Here is a 19,123-nt window from a genome sequence, read left to right as displayed (position 1 = left end):
TTAGATCCTTATCCTCATGGTCTATTCATATACACTTTGGCTAGTCTAACATATAATTTTCCTTTTTAGATGGTTAAACTCATTAAGAGTCTCATCATAATCGAAAATGATCAGTTTATTTTTTTTCGATACTAAATGACCAATTTAAAAATTGCTATAAATAGGGATGATTCACAAGGTCTGGGCCCACTTAAAAGCAATAGATGGGAGCTCTACCCCCCAAGTGTTGGCTGTATTACACCAAAAGTGAGGACCTGGAGCATCAAAGCAAAATCAGACTTCAAGTCCAAAAAAAGTACATATTTAGATTTAGTTTCATTTTCTTTAATTATTTTTAGACCCCTTTGATTCTTCACAACTTTTGTTTATATATTTGATATGTTTTACGTTATTCTACAAAAAATAATTGTTCTTTTGTGTGACATTATTACTTTACGGATCTGGATCTCACACTGGAGTGGACCCTAAACAATACGGCGAAGCAGGTAAGCAAGACCACCTATATAAGCAACGCGCCAACTCTCCCGCGTTCTACGAGAGAGAGAGAGTGTGTGTGTGTGTGTGTGGTGATTCTATACGCATGGATCCAGCGTCTAGCTCGCACCCACGATAGCTAAAGGGAGAAACCCCCTTGTGAAGACCAGCATGGAGGACTCCGCAGGGCCGTCCATGGAGTTTTCAACCCCAACCAGGAGCCCCCAACTCAATCTACCTCCTTCCGCCTCTCGGGCAACCCTTTCCATCGATACCCATCTGCCGTGGATCCCCAGAGACCCATCTGTATCCCCCAATGTCTCCACTCCTTCGCCCTCTTCCTCGAGGACCATCTACACCGACCGATTCATACCCAGCAGACTTAGCTCCAATTTCGCCCTCTTCGACATCTCCCCTCTTCCGAACAATGACAAGGAAGACGGCTCCGGCGCGTACACCACGTTGCTGAGATCCGTGATGTTTGGGGAAGGCGATTCCGGTGGATTCCGCCCTGAAACTCCTGCGAAGGTGAATGGTGGGAGCCCCAATAAGAACATATTCAGGTTCAAGACCGAGTACCGGCGGTCGTTGTATTCACCCCCGAGTGCAGAGGACGTGCTTCCCGGCGTTGTCCCGACCCCGCCGAAGGTGCCAAGGAAGGTCCCGCGATCGCCTTTTAAGGTTTGGTTGGTGGTCCTGTTGGATTTGTTCTTGTTGGTTTCCTTCTTTTTTATGTTTTTTGGGGGTTTATGATTGTTCGGTGACGTTTTGTTTTCTGTAGGTGTTGGATGCACCTTCATTGCAGGATGATTTCTATTTGAACCTGGTGGATTGGTCATCCCACAATGTGTTGGCAGTGGGTCTGGCTAATTGTGTGTACCTTTGGAGTGCTTGCAGCAGCAAGGTGAGGTCTTGAACTTTGGTTTCTTTAGTCATTTGGGTCCGTTGATCAATCTGTTGATGGTGACATCTGTTTGGGTTTTTTTTCGAGCTAATTCGATGGGTAATCAAGTGGTTGGATTGTTATGCTTCATAAATTGGAAATTTTAGTTGTTTTCTTATTTTGGCATTCGGTATATGCAGTTATGTGGATTAGATGTGGATTTTCCTTTCTTTCAAACTAAAAAAACACATTCTCTGCAATGCGACTACCTAATGATTTTTTGTTGATATGAAATGTTTACAGGTAACAAAACTGTGCGACTTGGGGCTTGATGATAGCGTTTGTTCTGTGGGTTGGGCGCAACAGGGCACACACTTGGCCGTTGGAACTAAACTTGGCAAAGTCCAGGTACTGTATCTGGATAGCCAATAATTGGTAAAACAATACCTAATCTGATATTATGGCATTCATTATGATTTTCAAATAATTTATACACTGTTGATGTTTTTTATGTGGTGGGACTGGGTTGTGTGCTTTACAGTTACATTTCTCATCAAACTCGCTTTCCTAATATTGTGTTTTCTTTTTATTTTAGCTTTTTTCGTGCTCTTCGCTTCTTTTCCACCAAGCCTGGAAATATAAGGATATATATAGGTCGGTGGCTACCTCAGGAAACTCCCATTCAATCCGCCTCTCATCTGGGAGGCATCTAATTATTCCTGATCACAAGGAGGGGTTCACCTTACTTCTTTTTTTGTTCCATTCTGGAAGGAATGAAATGATAGCCATAAATTTGGACACTTTGCTTCTACACCAAAACGAAGACCTTCGAGAACAAATATTGCACTGGGAAGAGAGGAGGGGGGAAGGGAAGGGAAGTAAAGTAAAAGCACCATATATCAATAACAGGGTCGTGTAGAAACCTTGTCTCCGGCTGCTCTTCTTTGCAGTTAATGGTGCAGTTGTATATTATTATAATGCGTCATCAGTTTTCTATTTGCTGCAATCATCAGTCTCCTAATTGTATAATCAATGTGATCAGAAATTTGATTTTAACATTTATGCCAATTTTTAATTATTATCACTCCCATCTGTGTATATTTGACCTATTATGTTCTTGTAAATGTCAAAGCTGATAAGTCATTCTATACAATTACTTGTACAAAGTGTAATTTTGTCTTCACAAAGTTTACTTTTATTTGATATGTTGAATAATTGGTTATAGTTTTTGGACTCCTCTGTTGCAGATTTGGGATGCTTCTCATTGCAAGGAAGTAAGAACCATGAAGGGTCACCGGATGAGAGTTGGGGCTCTTGCTTGGAGTTCCTTTATATTATCATCTGGCAGTCGAGATAAAACAATTTGTCACCGTGATCTACGTGCTCAAGAAGATTGTGTTAGTAGACTAACAGGGCACAAGTCGGAGGTAAGAGACTATGCGCCTGGATCATAAATATTTTACCCCTTTCTGATCATTTGTGCTGCTTTTTCTTCCTCACAACATGTTACCTACATGTCATCAATTCAGAGGATAATGATGTTGAAGCTCAGTTGTGAATTAGTGTTTTAAGGAGAACTATAAATCTTTCAATGGCCTGACATAATATTTTAATTTTTAACTGTAAATTCAGGTTTGTGGGCTAAAGTGGTCATATGATAATCGTGAACTTGCGTCTGGTGGAAATGATAACAGAGTAAGTTGTGCTATGGGCCCTCGTTCTGGTGATTTTAATGGATTGTTGATATGCTACTTTATTTGGTGCTAACTTTGTTCATTTTGTGCTATAATTTCTTGAAGCTTTTTATTTGGAATCAACATTCAACACAACCAGTTCTAAAATTCTGTGAGCACACAGCAGCTGTGAAAGCCATTGCTTGGTCTCCACATATGTATGGTCTTCTCGCATCTGGTGGTGGTACTGCAGACCGGTGTATTCATTTTTGGAACACAAGTCTCAATGCTCACTTGAGCTGTATGGACACTGGCAGTCAGGTCAAAATGTTTTATCTCTTATGCTGTCTATTCCTTTTTCCTTTGCATTAGTATTAGTATAATGATGCTACAGGCAACTAGAGCCAGGTAGTAGATCGCTGTTATTTTTTATAATTTTAGTGCAGCAACTGAAAGCACTTTCTTCTACCGAGGATGTTTTTCACAGGACAGCATTCTGCTGACATATCCTTTGCATTCTTCTGTTTTAGTTTTTATTTTAGAAATTATGGCCGCACCAAAATTTGCCTCCTTGGTTTGGCAAATTGACCTGCTTAACATATTTGACTTGAAATAGTATCATTCCTGGATAGTTCCTCATCTGGCATGATTGCTTTTTCTCTTGAAGTAATGAAGCATCAGTTGGAAACTTCATGCAAGTTTATGTCGTGTCATTTGGCAATGCCTGTTGCCAGTGTTAACTGTAGGCGACTCCATGGAGCATTAAAGCATGAAAAAACTCTATTTGCAAAATTAACCAACAAACCCACTATAATTCACGCACTTATCGTAATCAACTGTACCTAAAAATATTTTTAGCGACCTCTTTGTCGTTCTCTTGCCAATTTACCTCCAAGACCTGTATGAAAATAATAGTTATCTTCTCTCTCTATATATATATATGTATATATATAGGATGTTTCTATTATGGTTCTGAACCACCATAACTTGTGGTCTAAGTCACACGGACTCGGCTAAAAGGTCGACGCACCCGCATCGACCGTACTCGACACGGGTGCGGCTTCGGACATGGGGCGGACACGGTCAACTAAGTGTCGGACTCGGTCAATGCACCGGGACCGAGTCCGTCTACATTTTGGACTTGGTCAACTTTGACCGAGTCTATTTTCATCCATTTTTAGGGCAAAAAACGTATAAAAACTAAAAAAAAATCGATCTTCGATCGTCTTCCTCCTTCTTTATGTGTTATATTTTGGTAAGTTTGTGTTGTTACTTCAATAGAATTACTTTTTTATTTTTGCTTTAAAATTTACAATCTTATTATATATATATATATAGCCATGTTCCCGTGTCCAAAATTTTTGAAATTGCTCCGCACCTGTGTCGTACCCATACCCGCACCCACACCCATGTGACATAGCTTGTGGTGGTATGCACTTGGATTACATATCTAAAAGCAAAATCTAACCTTTGGATCATGTTTACCATGTTCTATTTACCATTTTCGTGTGTTAAAGTTGACTCTAGCATTATGTTATGTACCATTTTTAAACCACCCTTATCTTCCTGAATTGTGAGCTTTTGATTTTTAACCATCTTAGAGATTGAATCTTGTGATGTATTAGACTTGATAAAACCTCCTAACATAACAAATAAACCATGGTAAACATGACCGTATGGTTAAATCTTACTTTTGGTGGCTAGATCCATAAAACAAGAAACTGTAACACCATAAGTTATCACGGTACAGAACCACCATATATTAGGTTGATTCTTTAAATTTTTGCAATATGATCTATGCAGATTTCAATTGATTTTCATTGTAATATAGGAATCTTAGTTGTCAAAAGTGGTGCCTAGGCACTGCCTAGGTTTATGGGTCTAGGATAAGGCCCTATTTTGCCACCTTTGCTGTCCCTGCCTAGGCCATGGGGACATTGTTGTTATTATTTTTTTATTTTTTCTCTCTTTTTTTTTTTTTTTCTTCTTCCTCCTACCCTAAACACTATATTTTTTCTTTTCTCCTTTTCTTGAAGTTCTTTGTTTCTTTCTTTTCTTCTTCTTTCCTTTTTCCTATTAACCTTTGTATTTTTTTTTCTTTTTAACTTTTGCTTTTCTTCTTCCTCCTCCTCTTGCCCCTCTATCTTCTCCTTTTCTTCCTCTTCTTCTTCTTCTTCTTCATCGTCTTTTTCTTCCTTTTTCCCCTTTCTCTTTTTCTTTTTTTTCCTTCACTTTTCTCTTTTAAAATTTCCTTCTTTTTTCTTCTTCTTCTTCTCTCACCCCTCCACTTTGTTCTTCTTTTCTTCCTTTTTCCTTTTTTCTTCTTTTCTTCATTTTTTCCTTCTATTTTATTTTTGTTCTTTACATGTATGCCCATGTTTTTCACACACACACACACACACACATACATACATACATATATATATATATATATATATATATATATATATATATATATATATTCGTAAAATTGCATATGTGTGTGTGCATGTGTTGGGGGCTATGTCACTTGGGTACGAGTACGAGTACAGAAGGCACAACACAACAATTTCAAAAAATGAGGGTACGGGGACACGACTATATATATATATATATATATATATATATATATATATATATATAGAGAGAGAGAGAGAGAGAGAGAGAGAGAGAGAGAGAGAGAGTTTGGGTCTTGATGAAGTGTGAATCTATATTAGGTCCATATCAGAAATTAAACAAAAAAGTCTGCAAGGTGATGACTAATTTTTGAAAAGAAAGGGGAGGGGGAAATGAAAATTTTCTTTTTTAATAAAAAGGTGGATGGGTTTGGGTCGAGAGGTCACAAAAACACCCTCTCTCTCTCAGGCAAATTGGAAGACGAAGAATAGGAAGAGGAAAAGGTTAAAGAACTGGTATGCCCTCCCTCTCTCTCTCCTACTTTTTCTGTCTCCTCTTCCTCTTCTTCTTCCTCCTTTTTTCTTTTTTTCTCTTCTTGTTCTTCTCTTTTTTTTTCCTTCCTCCTCCTCTTCTTCCTCTTTCTTCTTCTTTCACGTCCTCCTTTTTCTTCTTCCTCCCTGCCTTTTACCAGAGGTCAAACAAAAACAATATTTGGGTTGGGTCAGGATTGGACCCAACCCGATCCGGACCAGCGTGTATCCATGCCGTATCCGGTACCCATGCCCGTGTTGACACGGGTACGACTGCTTAGTAACGGGGTCTATGTGACATAGGTTGGCAGGGTGCTATATATATGTTTATGTAGATACATTATACAGTATAAATATGCTTTATGTTCAATGCTATGCAATTTTACGATATTTAAATATTTTACACTGAATTACACACGTATGCTTAATTCATAATTGCAATCATATCTTTGTTACTAAAATTAACTATTTATTATAAATGTGTAATGTTTATGCTTTGCTTGATATTTTGTCTTCTTGGTCCCACCTAGGCCCTAACTAGTCCTTTTTGGGGTCATCCGCCTAGGCACCGACTAACACGTTTGACAACTAAGATAGGAATCCAGGACTTCCTCAATATTGTGGAAATATATTAGTTTTACCTTGAATCTCCAGACATTTAGATTTGACCACTTTTATTGTTCAAAATGGCAGGTGTGGCATCACACTCAAAGTTCTGAAATAGAAGAAGCTGACCCAGCAGCCAACAAAGATTTTTAAACATATCCTTCGCCCAATTTCGTAAAGAATTTGTAACTCCTAATAGTATCATTTAGTCATTATAGCTGCTTGCTGCATGCAAAATACCTCAGCTGTAGATGCATTCAAGGTCTTTAAGAAACTGAAATTTGGAAAATAAAAGGTACACTTTCAGCTGAACATGAAAATGCGACATCACCTTTTAGCTTCCATAAAGGTCTATACATGTTCACAACAAAAACATCTAATCAGCGTCCATATACCCAAGCACCTGGGAGTCCATCCTATCCTAAACAAAACCTTGTATCCTCCTACCCACACTGACAATCAACTAATCCACCAATAAGGATCTCAGGTATCACACATGAAAAAAGAAGGAATCTTATCATTGTTGCTAAGATTTGCTGGTATACCCCAAAGGAATTATTCTAGCACTTTTTTGCCTTTATTCTACCTTATCCATTTGAATTATTCCTAGTATCCAAAGGAACACATCCCCATCATGCCCATCATGCTTAGGAACAGTGCCCTCTTTGAAAGGTGTTCTCCAAGATCCATTTTACAATAGTTTTATTTGATTAAATGATGGTGAAATAAAACTGGTTTCCCTCCAGTTCTTGCAGCTTCCACTGCTTTGCATATTTGCAAGGCAAGTTAATTAGATGATGGTAAGAAGAGAATAATCTGTCTTGCTGATTTTTAAGGCTTCAAGAAAAAATAGAGAACATCCGCCAAGCCCACCACAATTCAATTAAACACCAAACAAAACCAACACATGCACTCCCTAAAGTTTTTCTAAATTGAAAGCCTCTAAATCTACTTAATGGATGCTCAAAGTCCCTATGCAGTTTCTTCTATCCAAAATTTGGAAACTGGTTACGAAAAAGGCTATATAGCTTCCTGCCTATGCTATCTAGGAATGATCCCCCATGAAAGCTGTGAAGCATCTGGCTGTGCTCTGTTAAGCCTTCTTATTTTTCCAATATGTTATGAAAAGAGTACTTTGTGAGTGTTGTTTAGGCTCTGTTTGGGAGCTGCTTCTGGGAGGGTATAGGAGGGGATTCGTGGAATCCCCGACGCCCTCCGCTGTTTGGGAGATACAGGGGACTCCCATTTTTAACTGTGTCCTTACAAGGATGTTCTTGCAAACTCCATCCTTGTCATCCATCTCAACTCCCTTCCCATTACCTCTATTGATGCCCTGCCCACTACCACCTGCCTGCCATTAATCCCAATGATCCCTCTTCCTGCTAATCGCCATTATCTCCTTCTCTATCTCACTATACTGTGAAGATCATGACCATGGTGATCAGCATGCCTATCATTGCCGAGACAATGATTGTTGGGAATGGCCATGCTGTTGCTGATCTTCAGCCCTGAGCTATGTCACATGGGTGCAGGTGCGGGTGCGGGGGTGCGGAACTTTCAAAAAACTTGGGTGCGGGGGTGCGGCAAAAATATAAAAAATTATATATATAAAGTCCACAAGTTGGACATAAATGACCCTGGGTATGTTGACTGCACCCAGGGTTAGGTTGACCGCATCGGGTGCGGGTGTGGGTGCGATGCGGGTGCGGCACCTAGTTGGAGAGTCCCTGTGACATAGGCCCTGAGTTGGTCCCTGGCATCCATTATTGTCTTCATGGTCATGGCGGATTCCTTTCATTGGTTCAGTTCAGAGTGGTGGCATAATCACATTATAGGCATTTGCTCGCCGCATTCTGGCACTGAGTCAAGCCACATAGGGGTTGCACTGCATCCATCACCTGAAGCCTGGTTGCTGGGTTTAGCTACAGCAAAACCAGGTTGCCGGAGATGACTAACAGGTTCCAACCTCCAGGTTGTCATGATAGGCTTTCAAGGGAGAAGGAAAAAAGAAGGGTATAAATAAAGTATACTTCCTGAGAATTCCAAGTCAGGCCCCACTGGTCCTTTGAAATCTTTTGTTCAGTTTCTGAAATTTTCTTGCCAAGAGGTTCTGAATGCAATATTATATTGAAAACAATCATATATATGTGGGTGTGTATGTTTGGATCACGCCATTAAAAAATGAATGAATATCACGAATGTGGCTGTGGACAAGGTGCGGCTGTTGGTATTTGGCAACTTGATGTATATTTAGCTGTTTGGGAGCTAGTAGTTGGCAGGGAAATGCCAACTCCATCTGATTGCTTAGCAAATCCCATGGCTCACAAATCCTGGATTTGCCTATTCTAGGCCAAATTACTGGCTCTCAAACAGAGCCTTAGTGAGCTTCATGGAGTTCCAGCATATATAGTTGTATGAAGGTCACCTGTCCAGTAAATTCAGCTGCTAAGTGTTCATTTAAGAAATAAAATGTCCTTGTCATAAAAAAGTAATATCATTTTTAAAGGGGTTCTATGCACTGACACTGGATTGAAGACTTGAAGGCATTTATGCACACTGCTGCACGCTCATCCAAACTTGTCTCTGCTTGAGCCAACTCGCCCAATTTTAGGATTCACATGAAACTACCGTGTCTTGGTGAAATTTGTTTGGGGCATAAATTTGTGGTGAATTTGTTAATGTCGGTGTATGGCTTTGGAATGAGAGAATGGTGAGAATTATATTGTTTTGGATGGTTTGGACTAGTGAGGATAGCATGCGCCAAGGAGTTAAGAGTCAATAAAAGGGATATGTATGCTAAGATGGATTATCTGGAATGATTTGTGACTGTACACTAGGGAAAGTTTGGGGCAGTCTATTACTGATAAATTAGAAAATCAAGGAAGCTTGTTTGTTATGGTTTTTCGCTTTTTCCTTGAAGGCCTAAAACAATAGGTTTACCTATCATGTAATTTTATCCTCTTTTTAAGACCTCGGAAATTAGCGACTTGAAGACTTGGGAGATTCTGAGCGCACGAAAGAACCTTGAATGGCTCTGTTCTAGCCTTGTGTTGGAACACATTAGGTGGTAGCTATTGCATTCCCTAGCTCATCCAATGTCTTTCAAAACTAAAGATGGAACCGTGTATAAGTAGTGCTAGGTTTAATGATGCTGAGTATGTTTTACTTTTTCTGTATGAAGAAACTATCCTTAGTTTAGGCATTCTCCTTAGTATACTTTTGCTTTTGCTATCTATCATCCATGATTTTGATTCTATCTGTTTATTTATTTTTGTGCTAATATTTATTTTACTAAACTTTTACTGAACTTGGAAGTTCAATTTTCTTTTCCTAGGTGTGCAATCTTATATGGTCTAAGAATGTTAATGAACTTGTAAGCACTCACGGCTACTCTCAAAACCAGATAATTGTTTGGCGATACCCAACAATGTCAAAGGTATGCTCGATAAAGATTTTCTTGCTGTTGACCAATGTCAAGTATCCCTGTGTTCATGATTGTATTTACTAAATTGCCCCAAAATTTCAGTTGGCAACACTCACTGGTCATACATTAAGAGTGCTGTATCTTGCCATCTCACCTGATGGGCAGGTATTCATTTTCAAATATGTTTCTGTATTTTTTTACATGCCTTGTTTTTGCCAATGTAACATCCATCGTTTCATGATATTTTGCAAAATTGCCTTCTTTTCCTTTTCACTATCATTATGTTCAATATATCTTTTAAATTGAGTTGCTGTCTTGCCCAGACAATTGTTACTGGTGCAGGAGATGAAACTCTTCGATTTTGGAATGTGTTCCCTTCTGCTAAATCTCAGGTTCGTACCACATCAATTGAATCTATAACTATGAGTAGGATTTTTTAATAATTTCCATGAGAATAATTGTAAATTGCATGTTATTTAGGCTTTTTTTAAGCTTAAAATAAAATTTTGGACGTCAACATGATAATGTGTATGGCGCTTATTTTACAAGTCTTAGTTTTTATTATTGAGAATTTTCTTACAAGTCTACATTTGAATGCCGTTGGCTTTGTTACCACATTCGCTTGATCTGGAGTGGTTTCCCAATTGCAGACTTCTAATGGTGATATTGGAAGTTCATCTCTTGGAAGGAGTCAGATTCGTTGAAGGCACCCAAAAACCTAGACTTTTTGTTGCAAAATCTGGAGATCATTGATATATTTTCTGAGAAAAGGCTGTTATTTATCACCAACCACCAAATTGGATTATGGACTCAGCCAGGAAGGTTCGTGTATTTTCATGTGTATTGCAAGGGACAGAAGCCAATGTACGCTTGGCGATTTGGGGGGGGGGGGGGGGTCTTTTGTGGTTTTGGTTTTACCTATTGGCCTAGCCAAAAAAAAAAGAAGTCTGTGAGGTTAGCCGGAGGATCAACTTATAAACTATGCAGCTAACGTGGAAACTATGAGAATGTGCCCCATGCACATCTCGATCAAGTGAGAAGCACGGTGACAATGACTAAGTTCTGGCCCAAAGTTTTAGATGGCATCAAACTGACATGTACTTTTTTGGCATTAATTCAATGTTAATACAGTGATATTCCTCATTTTGTAAAATCTCATAGATAATAGAGGCTAAGTTTGGAGCTGAAAAAATCTCATAGAAAAAAAAGAAGAAAGTGACCAAACAGTACGACAAAAACGACACCTTTTTTTGAAATGCCACAATTTTTGAAATTTGGTCATGTTCAAATTCGTAAATTGTTAACTTTTTTAGGAGTTTTTTACTCTTCACACAAGCGAACTCCACGAGGTTCGCACGATAAATTGGTACGTTCTTCAGGTATCGCAAATGCTCACTAAAATGTAGATTCACAATTTTTTTTAGACAACTGAATTTGTGAACCTCGTGCCTACATGACTTTACAAATACAATACTAATTTCACATATATAGTTCATCATTAGTTAGATACCGTGTAAATCTCCTTTAAGTGCAAATCTCCTTTAACTGATCTTCAAGGAGGTCAACAAATATTAGGGATATTCACACTCTTGTTGATGTTTGCAAATAAGGTACTATATTCACACATATAGTTTGACATTTGCGAGATACCATGCAAATCTCCTTCTGAGTAAATGATTTATCAAATTCGCAAAAGTGTGTAGACATTCACATATAATATCTTGCAAATTTCAATGAAGTTTGTACTCTGAAATGATCATTGCAAATAATGTACAACTTTCATGAATCATGCCCGTGAATCTTTGTAGACAATCAAAACAACAAAAATATTGGAGATGAATATATTGTGATTTCTTTAATCGATTTTGTGAGTTTCATAAATTGGTGTCAAACAAGTTTAAAAGTTTTATTCGGACTTTTCAATCTGACGATGGTGGTGAGTTTGAGTAATAAATTCCAAAAATACTCTAGTAATTATGAAATTTATCACAACATATCTTGCTGGCATATGCCTGAACAAAACGGACGTGCAAAAAGGAAACATGGACTTTGCCTTGCCATGATTCTTCAGGCTAGTTTACCTACAAAATTTTGGGTTGAGACTTTCTTTACAGTAGTTTGGCTTTTAAACCATCTTTCTAGCTCTGTTTTGTATGAGAAACTATCACAAGAAACCGACCTATGATTATTTGCATGTTTTTGGGTCAAAGTGATTTCTTCACTTATGGTATTATGCCAAAAATAAATTGTCTATCAGGTCATTGCCATGTATTTTTCTGGGTTATAGTGACAACTATAAGAGGTATCAGTGTCTACATATTGAAACATGTGGTGTTTATATTAATCGTCATGTTATTTTTGACGAAAGTCACTTTCCATTCAAAGACAAGCAATTGAATGTCGTAGACCCATATCAATGGGGACATGATAATTAGATCTCAAGGTGTATTGATCATCAGAATCTTAGCAGCACACCTAAGCCATCACTCGTGCTTATAGAGCCGCAACCTACTCACATGAACAATGACATCCACACCGATGTCGTTGGACCTCATGAGTTGGATTCAGATTAGCCTGTCATCACTCAACCAACTTAAACCACTAGATCAAGTAGCCCACCATCTCCACTCCCTCTCTCATCTACTCTGACTATGTCCAATGCCCATACCATGGTCACTCGAGCCATGATAGGTGTTAAACCTAATCTCAAATATTTCCTTGCAGAGTTGGATGTTCCCCTTGATCCAAAAAATATCAAAACTGCTCTTGTTCACCCGATTGGTCACAAACCATGAAAGATGAGATGCATGCACTTTCTCAAACCCGAACCTGGACCCTTGTCCCTAGACAACCCACCATGAATATCGTTGGTTTTAAATGAGTTTTCAAGTCCAAGTTACATGTCGATGGGACCTTAGATAGGCTCGAAGCCCATCTCGTCGCGAAGGGGTTTACCCATATACCTGGTGGCAACTTCATTGAGACGTTCTCACTCATTATTAAGCCAGCAACCATTCATATAGTCTTGTCCATTGCTCTTGCTTCCTCGTGATCGATTCACTAACTTGATATTAAAAATGCTTTTCTACATGGGTCTCTATATAGATCAGCCACCTAGTTTTCGAAACCCATCTAAACCTACCCATGTATGTAAACTTCAATTGGAATTATATGGTCTCCGACAGTCATCTCATGCATGGTTCGTCTGTTTCAACACTTTTCTATTAGCTATGGGTTTTTCTACAGTGTTGCCGACTCCTCCCTCTTCATCTGTCACCAATCTCGAGGCTGCATATTCTTACTATTATATGTTGATATAATAATTATGGAGAGCAATCAAACCTTCCTGACTGACATTATTCAATAGTTGAGTAAGGAGTTTGCCACCAAAGATCTTGGTAGCTTTCATCATTTTTTGGGTACTCAGGTGAAGCAATTTGATGACATCATTTTCTTGAATCAGACCCGTTATGCTTTTGATATTTAGAAAAGGCTAAGATGAAAGAATGCAAGCTTATTTCAACACCCATGGTCAGCCGACCACATATGCCTCCTAATTCAGTTATGTTTGAAGACATTCTATACTACTAAAGCCTTGTTTCGTTTGTCAATACATGCATGCTCCCACGGTGTTTCATTTTCAGCTGGTTAAACACATTCTTTGTTACATCAAAGGTACCCTACAATTTGTCATTCAGTTACTTGCTGACAATCCTCTGGTTCTCTATGGCTTTTTTTATGTGAATTGGGCAGGCCGTCCTATTACTCGGTGTTCTATATCTGGTTACTATATTTACCTTAGCGATAATTGCATCTCTTGGAGTGCAAAAAAGCAACCTACGATCGCTCACTTCAGCACTGAGGCTGAGTACCGCTTCTTAGCTTCTACCACAGCAAGTTAACATGGGTCACGTATATTCTTCCAGATCTTGGTGTATACATCACTCAGGCTCCCACAATTTTTTGTAACAATCTTTCAGCATTATATATGATCCTGAATCCAGTTTTTCACACTGGGTCCAAGCATATTGAAATCGACTACCATTTAGTTTGTGAGGTGGCTCAACGACAGCTTATTACCACTCAGATTCCCTCCCAAGTCCAACTGGCAGATATTTTCACCGAATCCCTTACCAAACCTGGGTTTACTTCATTAAGACCCAAACTAGGCTTGTGGCCCGCACCCATGTGCCTAGTTTGAGGGGGGTATTATCAGATCCAGAGCAAGATAATGTTCAGCGTAATTGGCACCAGCTGGAGCTTAATCTCTACCCTGACCGATCCTTACAAGATAAGGTTATCTGCGAAGAAGAGAAGATTGTTAGTGAAAAGATAGGGAGATAAATTAAGGAAGAAGTTGGCCAACCACGTAAAACTTGGGTTGTGTTCATCTTTATCCCTTTCCCTCTCGTTTCTGTCTATCGTTCTCACTCCTTGATTGAGTTGAGAACTCATTTATGAACATCTAATTAGAAGTTTGGCAGGAATGACTATTTCATGTTCGATCAAATAGGAGCACGACTATTTCATGCTCGATCAAATAATCTGCTCGGAGTCTTAGCTTCAATATTGTAGATGATGTTCAATGATCATAAAGGAATGATCGTTTGAATCATATGGGTTGTCATGAGTTTCAATCCACACCAAAGTTGGTAATGAAAAATCGCTTATTCTCTTCAACTTAATTTAACAAAAGAGTTGTCCAGAAATTTTCTAATGGAAATGGGACAAGCTTCACTTTAAATATTTAGGAGTTCCGATCTTATTTGAGCAGCTAAAGTGTAGCCTATCTGAACCGTTAATAGTGAACGTACGTGCAAAACTTATTCGAAAGCTGAAGTGATAAACTTCCCTGCATTATGGTATCCGAAATAAAAGAAGAAGAAGAAGAAGAAGAAGAAAGAAAGAAAGAAGAAGAAGAAGAAGAAAGAAGAAAAGAGGAAGAAAGAAAAGGAGAAACCTCGCCGGTGGCCTCGTCCCCGACGGCATCGCCAGACTCGCATCGCCTCGACGGCAGCCTCATCCCTGGCGTCGGTGACCCCGGCACCGGTGACTCCCTGGCTGCCAAGGAGAGAGAGAGAGAGAGATCGGGGGACCCTTACCCCCAATTTTTTTTTAAACGTGTTCCCCGCATCCTGTTCCGCGGACCCTGTTTCAAGCATCTAACGTTTGTTAAAATCACCGTCCCCTGCGTCCATTTCATCCCATTTCTGACTGGGGACAGTGATTCAAACACACCCTAATGCCCCCCTCGCAAGGTAGACACCAGGTAGGGTCACTGATACCCAAACCCTTACAGAGACTACCAGTTAAAGGCACTGACATGCAACGAAGGGGTCAGCACCTTCTCTCTGGGTCTGTTGCCACTCGGGCGACCCGGGTGTGCATACTGGATGATGTGTTTTAAATTGGCCAATTTAGTGATTCATGACCTGGAAATATCCCAACACCATATTCATCTTATGGGTTGGCATGTTTTTGTATGGCAAATATATATTTGTTGGGCATTCAGCACTTATCTCTAGGGTTCTGTTATTGGTTGGCCAATTTGCTTAGTCACAAGTGATAATTTAGACATGCTCTTTCCTTTTTTCTTCAAATTTGGTAAGTGAGTTGATTCATGACTGTCAATTTTGGATAAAGTTATCTTTGAGGTTTATATGTATTCCCAGTTGTAAATAGTAGATTTCAGTGAAATAGTTTTCACCTTTATTGTCAAATTAATCATTGTCCCACTTTCCAATAGGGGCAACGCTTGGTGAAGGAACAGGGGCAACAATGTCTGATGATTAAGATGACATGCAGCTCGACTATCTAGATGCTAATGCAGAGGAACAGGATCTAATGAGATTTGGTCCACTGCTGCCAACTGAGTCTGAGAGATCCTTGATGGAAAGGGTTAGACAAGAATTGAAGATTGAGCTGAAGCAGGTGATGTTCTCATGAAAGCTAATGTATAGATACATATTTTCTTACAAGGATGTACATTCTTTTGTTAGTCTCTACACCTTTCAATGCACTGATATTCAGAACTAAAAAGTAGCACACTGATTTCAAACTTCTATGTCATGGCATATTAGCCATCCATCTGTTGGTTTTTTTGTGCCAGCATTCGAGAAGTAGCTCTTATTTTCTACGGGGCTTTAGGTCAAGGATTGAAGATGTAAGAGGAGAGATATTGAGAAAGAGGAGAGCAGGAAAATTGCCTGGTGATACAACTTCAGTTTTGAAACTGTGGTGGCAGCATCATTCAAAATGGCCTTATCCAACAGTGAGAAACTGCTCCTTAGCATTGAGAATAGTCTTATTTTCTTGTATTAGCTACATGTTAACGCATTTAGAAAGATGGATCCGTCTAAGACTTAGTGTATCAACTGGTTTCATCTTGATTCGAGAATGGAGGTCAACTATATCATGGCTATTTGGTTGATTGAATACAGGTTTATTTACAGTGGTCAATCTCATTGAGAATGTTTTCATGCAGAATGCTCATTAAGAACATTTTGTATGCTGACTTACCATTACATGATTTGAAAAAAGAAAAAGAAGGCAATTATGGAGATAAAATGTGGCAACCAAGGGTGGGAAATTTTCTTCTGCAACTCGAATGCGCTAGAATAAAAGACCAACTACATATAATCTGAAGTTAGTGGGAACAAGATGAAGCCTAGTGAGGGACAACTTGGGGTGGAAAAACAGAAAATATAAAATCAATCCTCAAATATGAAGGCTAAGAAAACACTGCTAGAGAAACCTGAATGATTACACTTAGATAAAGTTTTGTTCACAGGGATTAATGTTCATATCCCCAAGACTAAGCTGACAAGGATGTAGAGCACATAGATACTGTTGTGCAGAATAGGACTTTTTTTTTTTTTTTTGAGAGAGAGAGTAGGACCTTCTATGTCGTCAGAGAAAGGTGGCAGACGCATAGCTAGAGGATGCTGGCATCTACTCTGGAATATCTGAACTACAGAACACAAAATAATTGCAGTCATTTTCTTCTGAGCATTTTGATCCAAGTGATAGTCACATAAATGTCTACTAAATATATAATTTTTTTAATTTTAGACATAAGTTTCTGATTAAATGTTTCCTCTGATATTTTGGTTTGTCAAAGAGATATCCAGTTGTCTTCACATTTAGCTATAAATTTCTAATTAAATGCTTCCTATGATATTTTGGATTGCCATTCTTCTCAGTCATAGTATGATTAATATCAAAGAGAACAAAAAAAAAATAATGGCCTTAAGGGTCACCTGGTTGTGCTATTTCCAATTGTTATGTTTCACATGACATTTTTCTCAAATGGGCATTGATGTTGGGCCAGGTTACCCAAATGCACTTCAAGTACCTAGCCCATTGTGGACTGAGTTCATCCCTAAACATGGAGCTACGCCTTATCGGATATGTGCTTCGGCCTACCCCGATGGGTCAGGCTTAGGTGTGGTTCCATATTTTAACAGAGGGAAAATGAAGAAGCAGAACCAGATCAATCCAACGATGCATGGAAATATGCATCTAATTGTAGTACTTAAGCCCAATCTGACTGATTCTTGCTGTCAAGTCCAAGCTCAGGTCTGGTTTTCTCCTCAAGGTCTACTCTGGAATGAAACCTGTCTGGCCAGCTTCACCCCTACTCTGGAACAGTACTTACTGATTGCTATTCAAATAAGGGCATGCAATACATGTCCATGACATGTACTCGCTCGATAAGTATATGCATTAAGGTAATAAGTTGGCAAAGTTCTGGTTAGAAGTTTTTAAAACTAGTAGAGGAGACTTGGTTGCAGTTGAAGCAGATTAATAATTGGTTCATAAACCAGAGAAAGCGTAACTGTCACAGCAATTCGCAATCAGTGGCATCATCGAAATCCAAGCGCAAGCAGTAGCTTGGATTGGTTCAGTGTATTCTCTTACTATTAGGATCTAAGTGACAAGGGACAAGATATATGGCCTCTTGGTTCAGTGTATGCTATTACTATTTGGATCCAAGTGACAAGGGATAAGATATATGGCCCCACGACTCCAGTCTTTTTCAATAAAATCATACCACTTCCTGCATCTGCAAGAACATGGCACACCACCCATATCACCTTGCCGCCATTTAATCAAATGTGCAAGTGACTACCAATTATGTGAATCAAACATGTCCATCTATATGATACTGTGATATGTATCTTGGTTGAATCGGTCACTGTGGCATGTAATTCCTTGATCAACCTCTAGGAAGCAGGTCATGCTCTCATATAACAGAAAGATGGTTCACATATAAGGATGTTCACTTTCTCCAAGGTGGAATATATGCAAAAAACAATAAACTTTATCTTTAATTGTTGTATGAAAGATGGAATATATCCAGCTTATGGCATGACAATGCAGGTATGCATTTTGAGAAGGATATGAAAATCTCGAAAAGTCAAGATATAAGCACTTTTGAATCATGTATAGATACTTCTGTTTTAAATACTGCAACACTTGTTTACTCTACGCGCAGATAGGCATCCTCAGAACCTTTATGTTGTCAATGCTATATCTTGCAAGTTTCATCTGTACTGAATAAATTACCAAAAAACCGGTAATTTGACGCAATTCAACAGCAAATGGTGGAATATCTGGCGCGATTCTTCTTTCTTAACTGATCCTTTTTATTTATTATTTCATAGGTTTAGATTGGGCGTGAGGAAATTTTAAACAGGACATCTTCTTCATTGATTCCGGATCGGGTGCAATCACGACACAAATTTTGTGCATTAAGCACCTGATTGCCCTCCATCAGGCCTTGGGCCCCACAACCGAGAGGCCCTGTCCCTAAGATGGAGGGTGATCAGGTGCTTAATGCACAAATATTTGTGCAATCATATTGCACCTGATCTTTTCACTTCTTCATTCCACCTGTGTGGCATCACACTAATTGGTGATAATAGTAAGGATTTGTAAATGGGGGTGCGCAATGTGCTATGTATATTGGTGGAAAGAACAGAGGCTGGATCAGGAGCAATCGTATTGCACAAAGTGCATGTGCTGTAATATCCAGGATTTTTTGAGACCTTTTCATGAATTTTTAAAATTTTGTATTATGTAAAAAAATTTAAATTCTAAACTTTTAGTTAGAAATGCAACTAAGGGATTTGTAGGGTTAGTTGAAAAAAAAATG

The 19,123-nt window shown here is 38.9% G+C and overlaps 1 protein-coding gene and 1 pseudogene across 1 annotated transcript; both read left to right on the top strand.

Annotated features, from left to right (window-relative positions):
- The first annotated feature begins 533 nt into the window (after window positions 1-533).
- On the top strand, window positions 534-11,106 carry LOC149842584 (B-type cell cycle switch protein ccs52A-like). Its single transcript, XM_090001497.1, has 10 exons — window positions 534-1,155; window positions 1,256-1,378; window positions 1,661-1,765; window positions 2,605-2,784; window positions 2,990-3,052; window positions 3,157-3,351; window positions 9,877-9,978; window positions 10,069-10,131; window positions 10,290-10,358; window positions 10,617-11,106. Exons 1-10 carry the CDS (start codon window positions 646-648, stop codon window positions 10,668-10,670), a joined length of 1,464 nt encoding a protein of 487 aa, XP_089857623.1. The 5' UTR covers window positions 534-645; the 3' UTR covers window positions 10,671-11,106.
- Window positions 11,107-12,504: 1,398 nt separating this feature from the next.
- LOC149842583 (homeobox protein HD1-like) lies at window positions 12,505-17,858 on the top strand (annotated as a pseudogene).
- Window positions 17,859-19,123: the final 1,265 nt, after the last annotated feature.

Source organism: Nuphar pumila, chromosome 3 (assembly GCF_984573655.1).
Source record: "Nuphar pumila chromosome 3, dmNupPumi1.hap1.1, whole genome shotgun sequence".
NCBI lineage: Eukaryota > Viridiplantae > Streptophyta > Magnoliopsida > Nymphaeales > Nymphaeaceae > Nuphar > Nuphar pumila.
The sequence above is the reverse complement of the archived record's forward strand: the minus strand, read 5'-3'. Positions and strand labels throughout refer to the sequence as shown.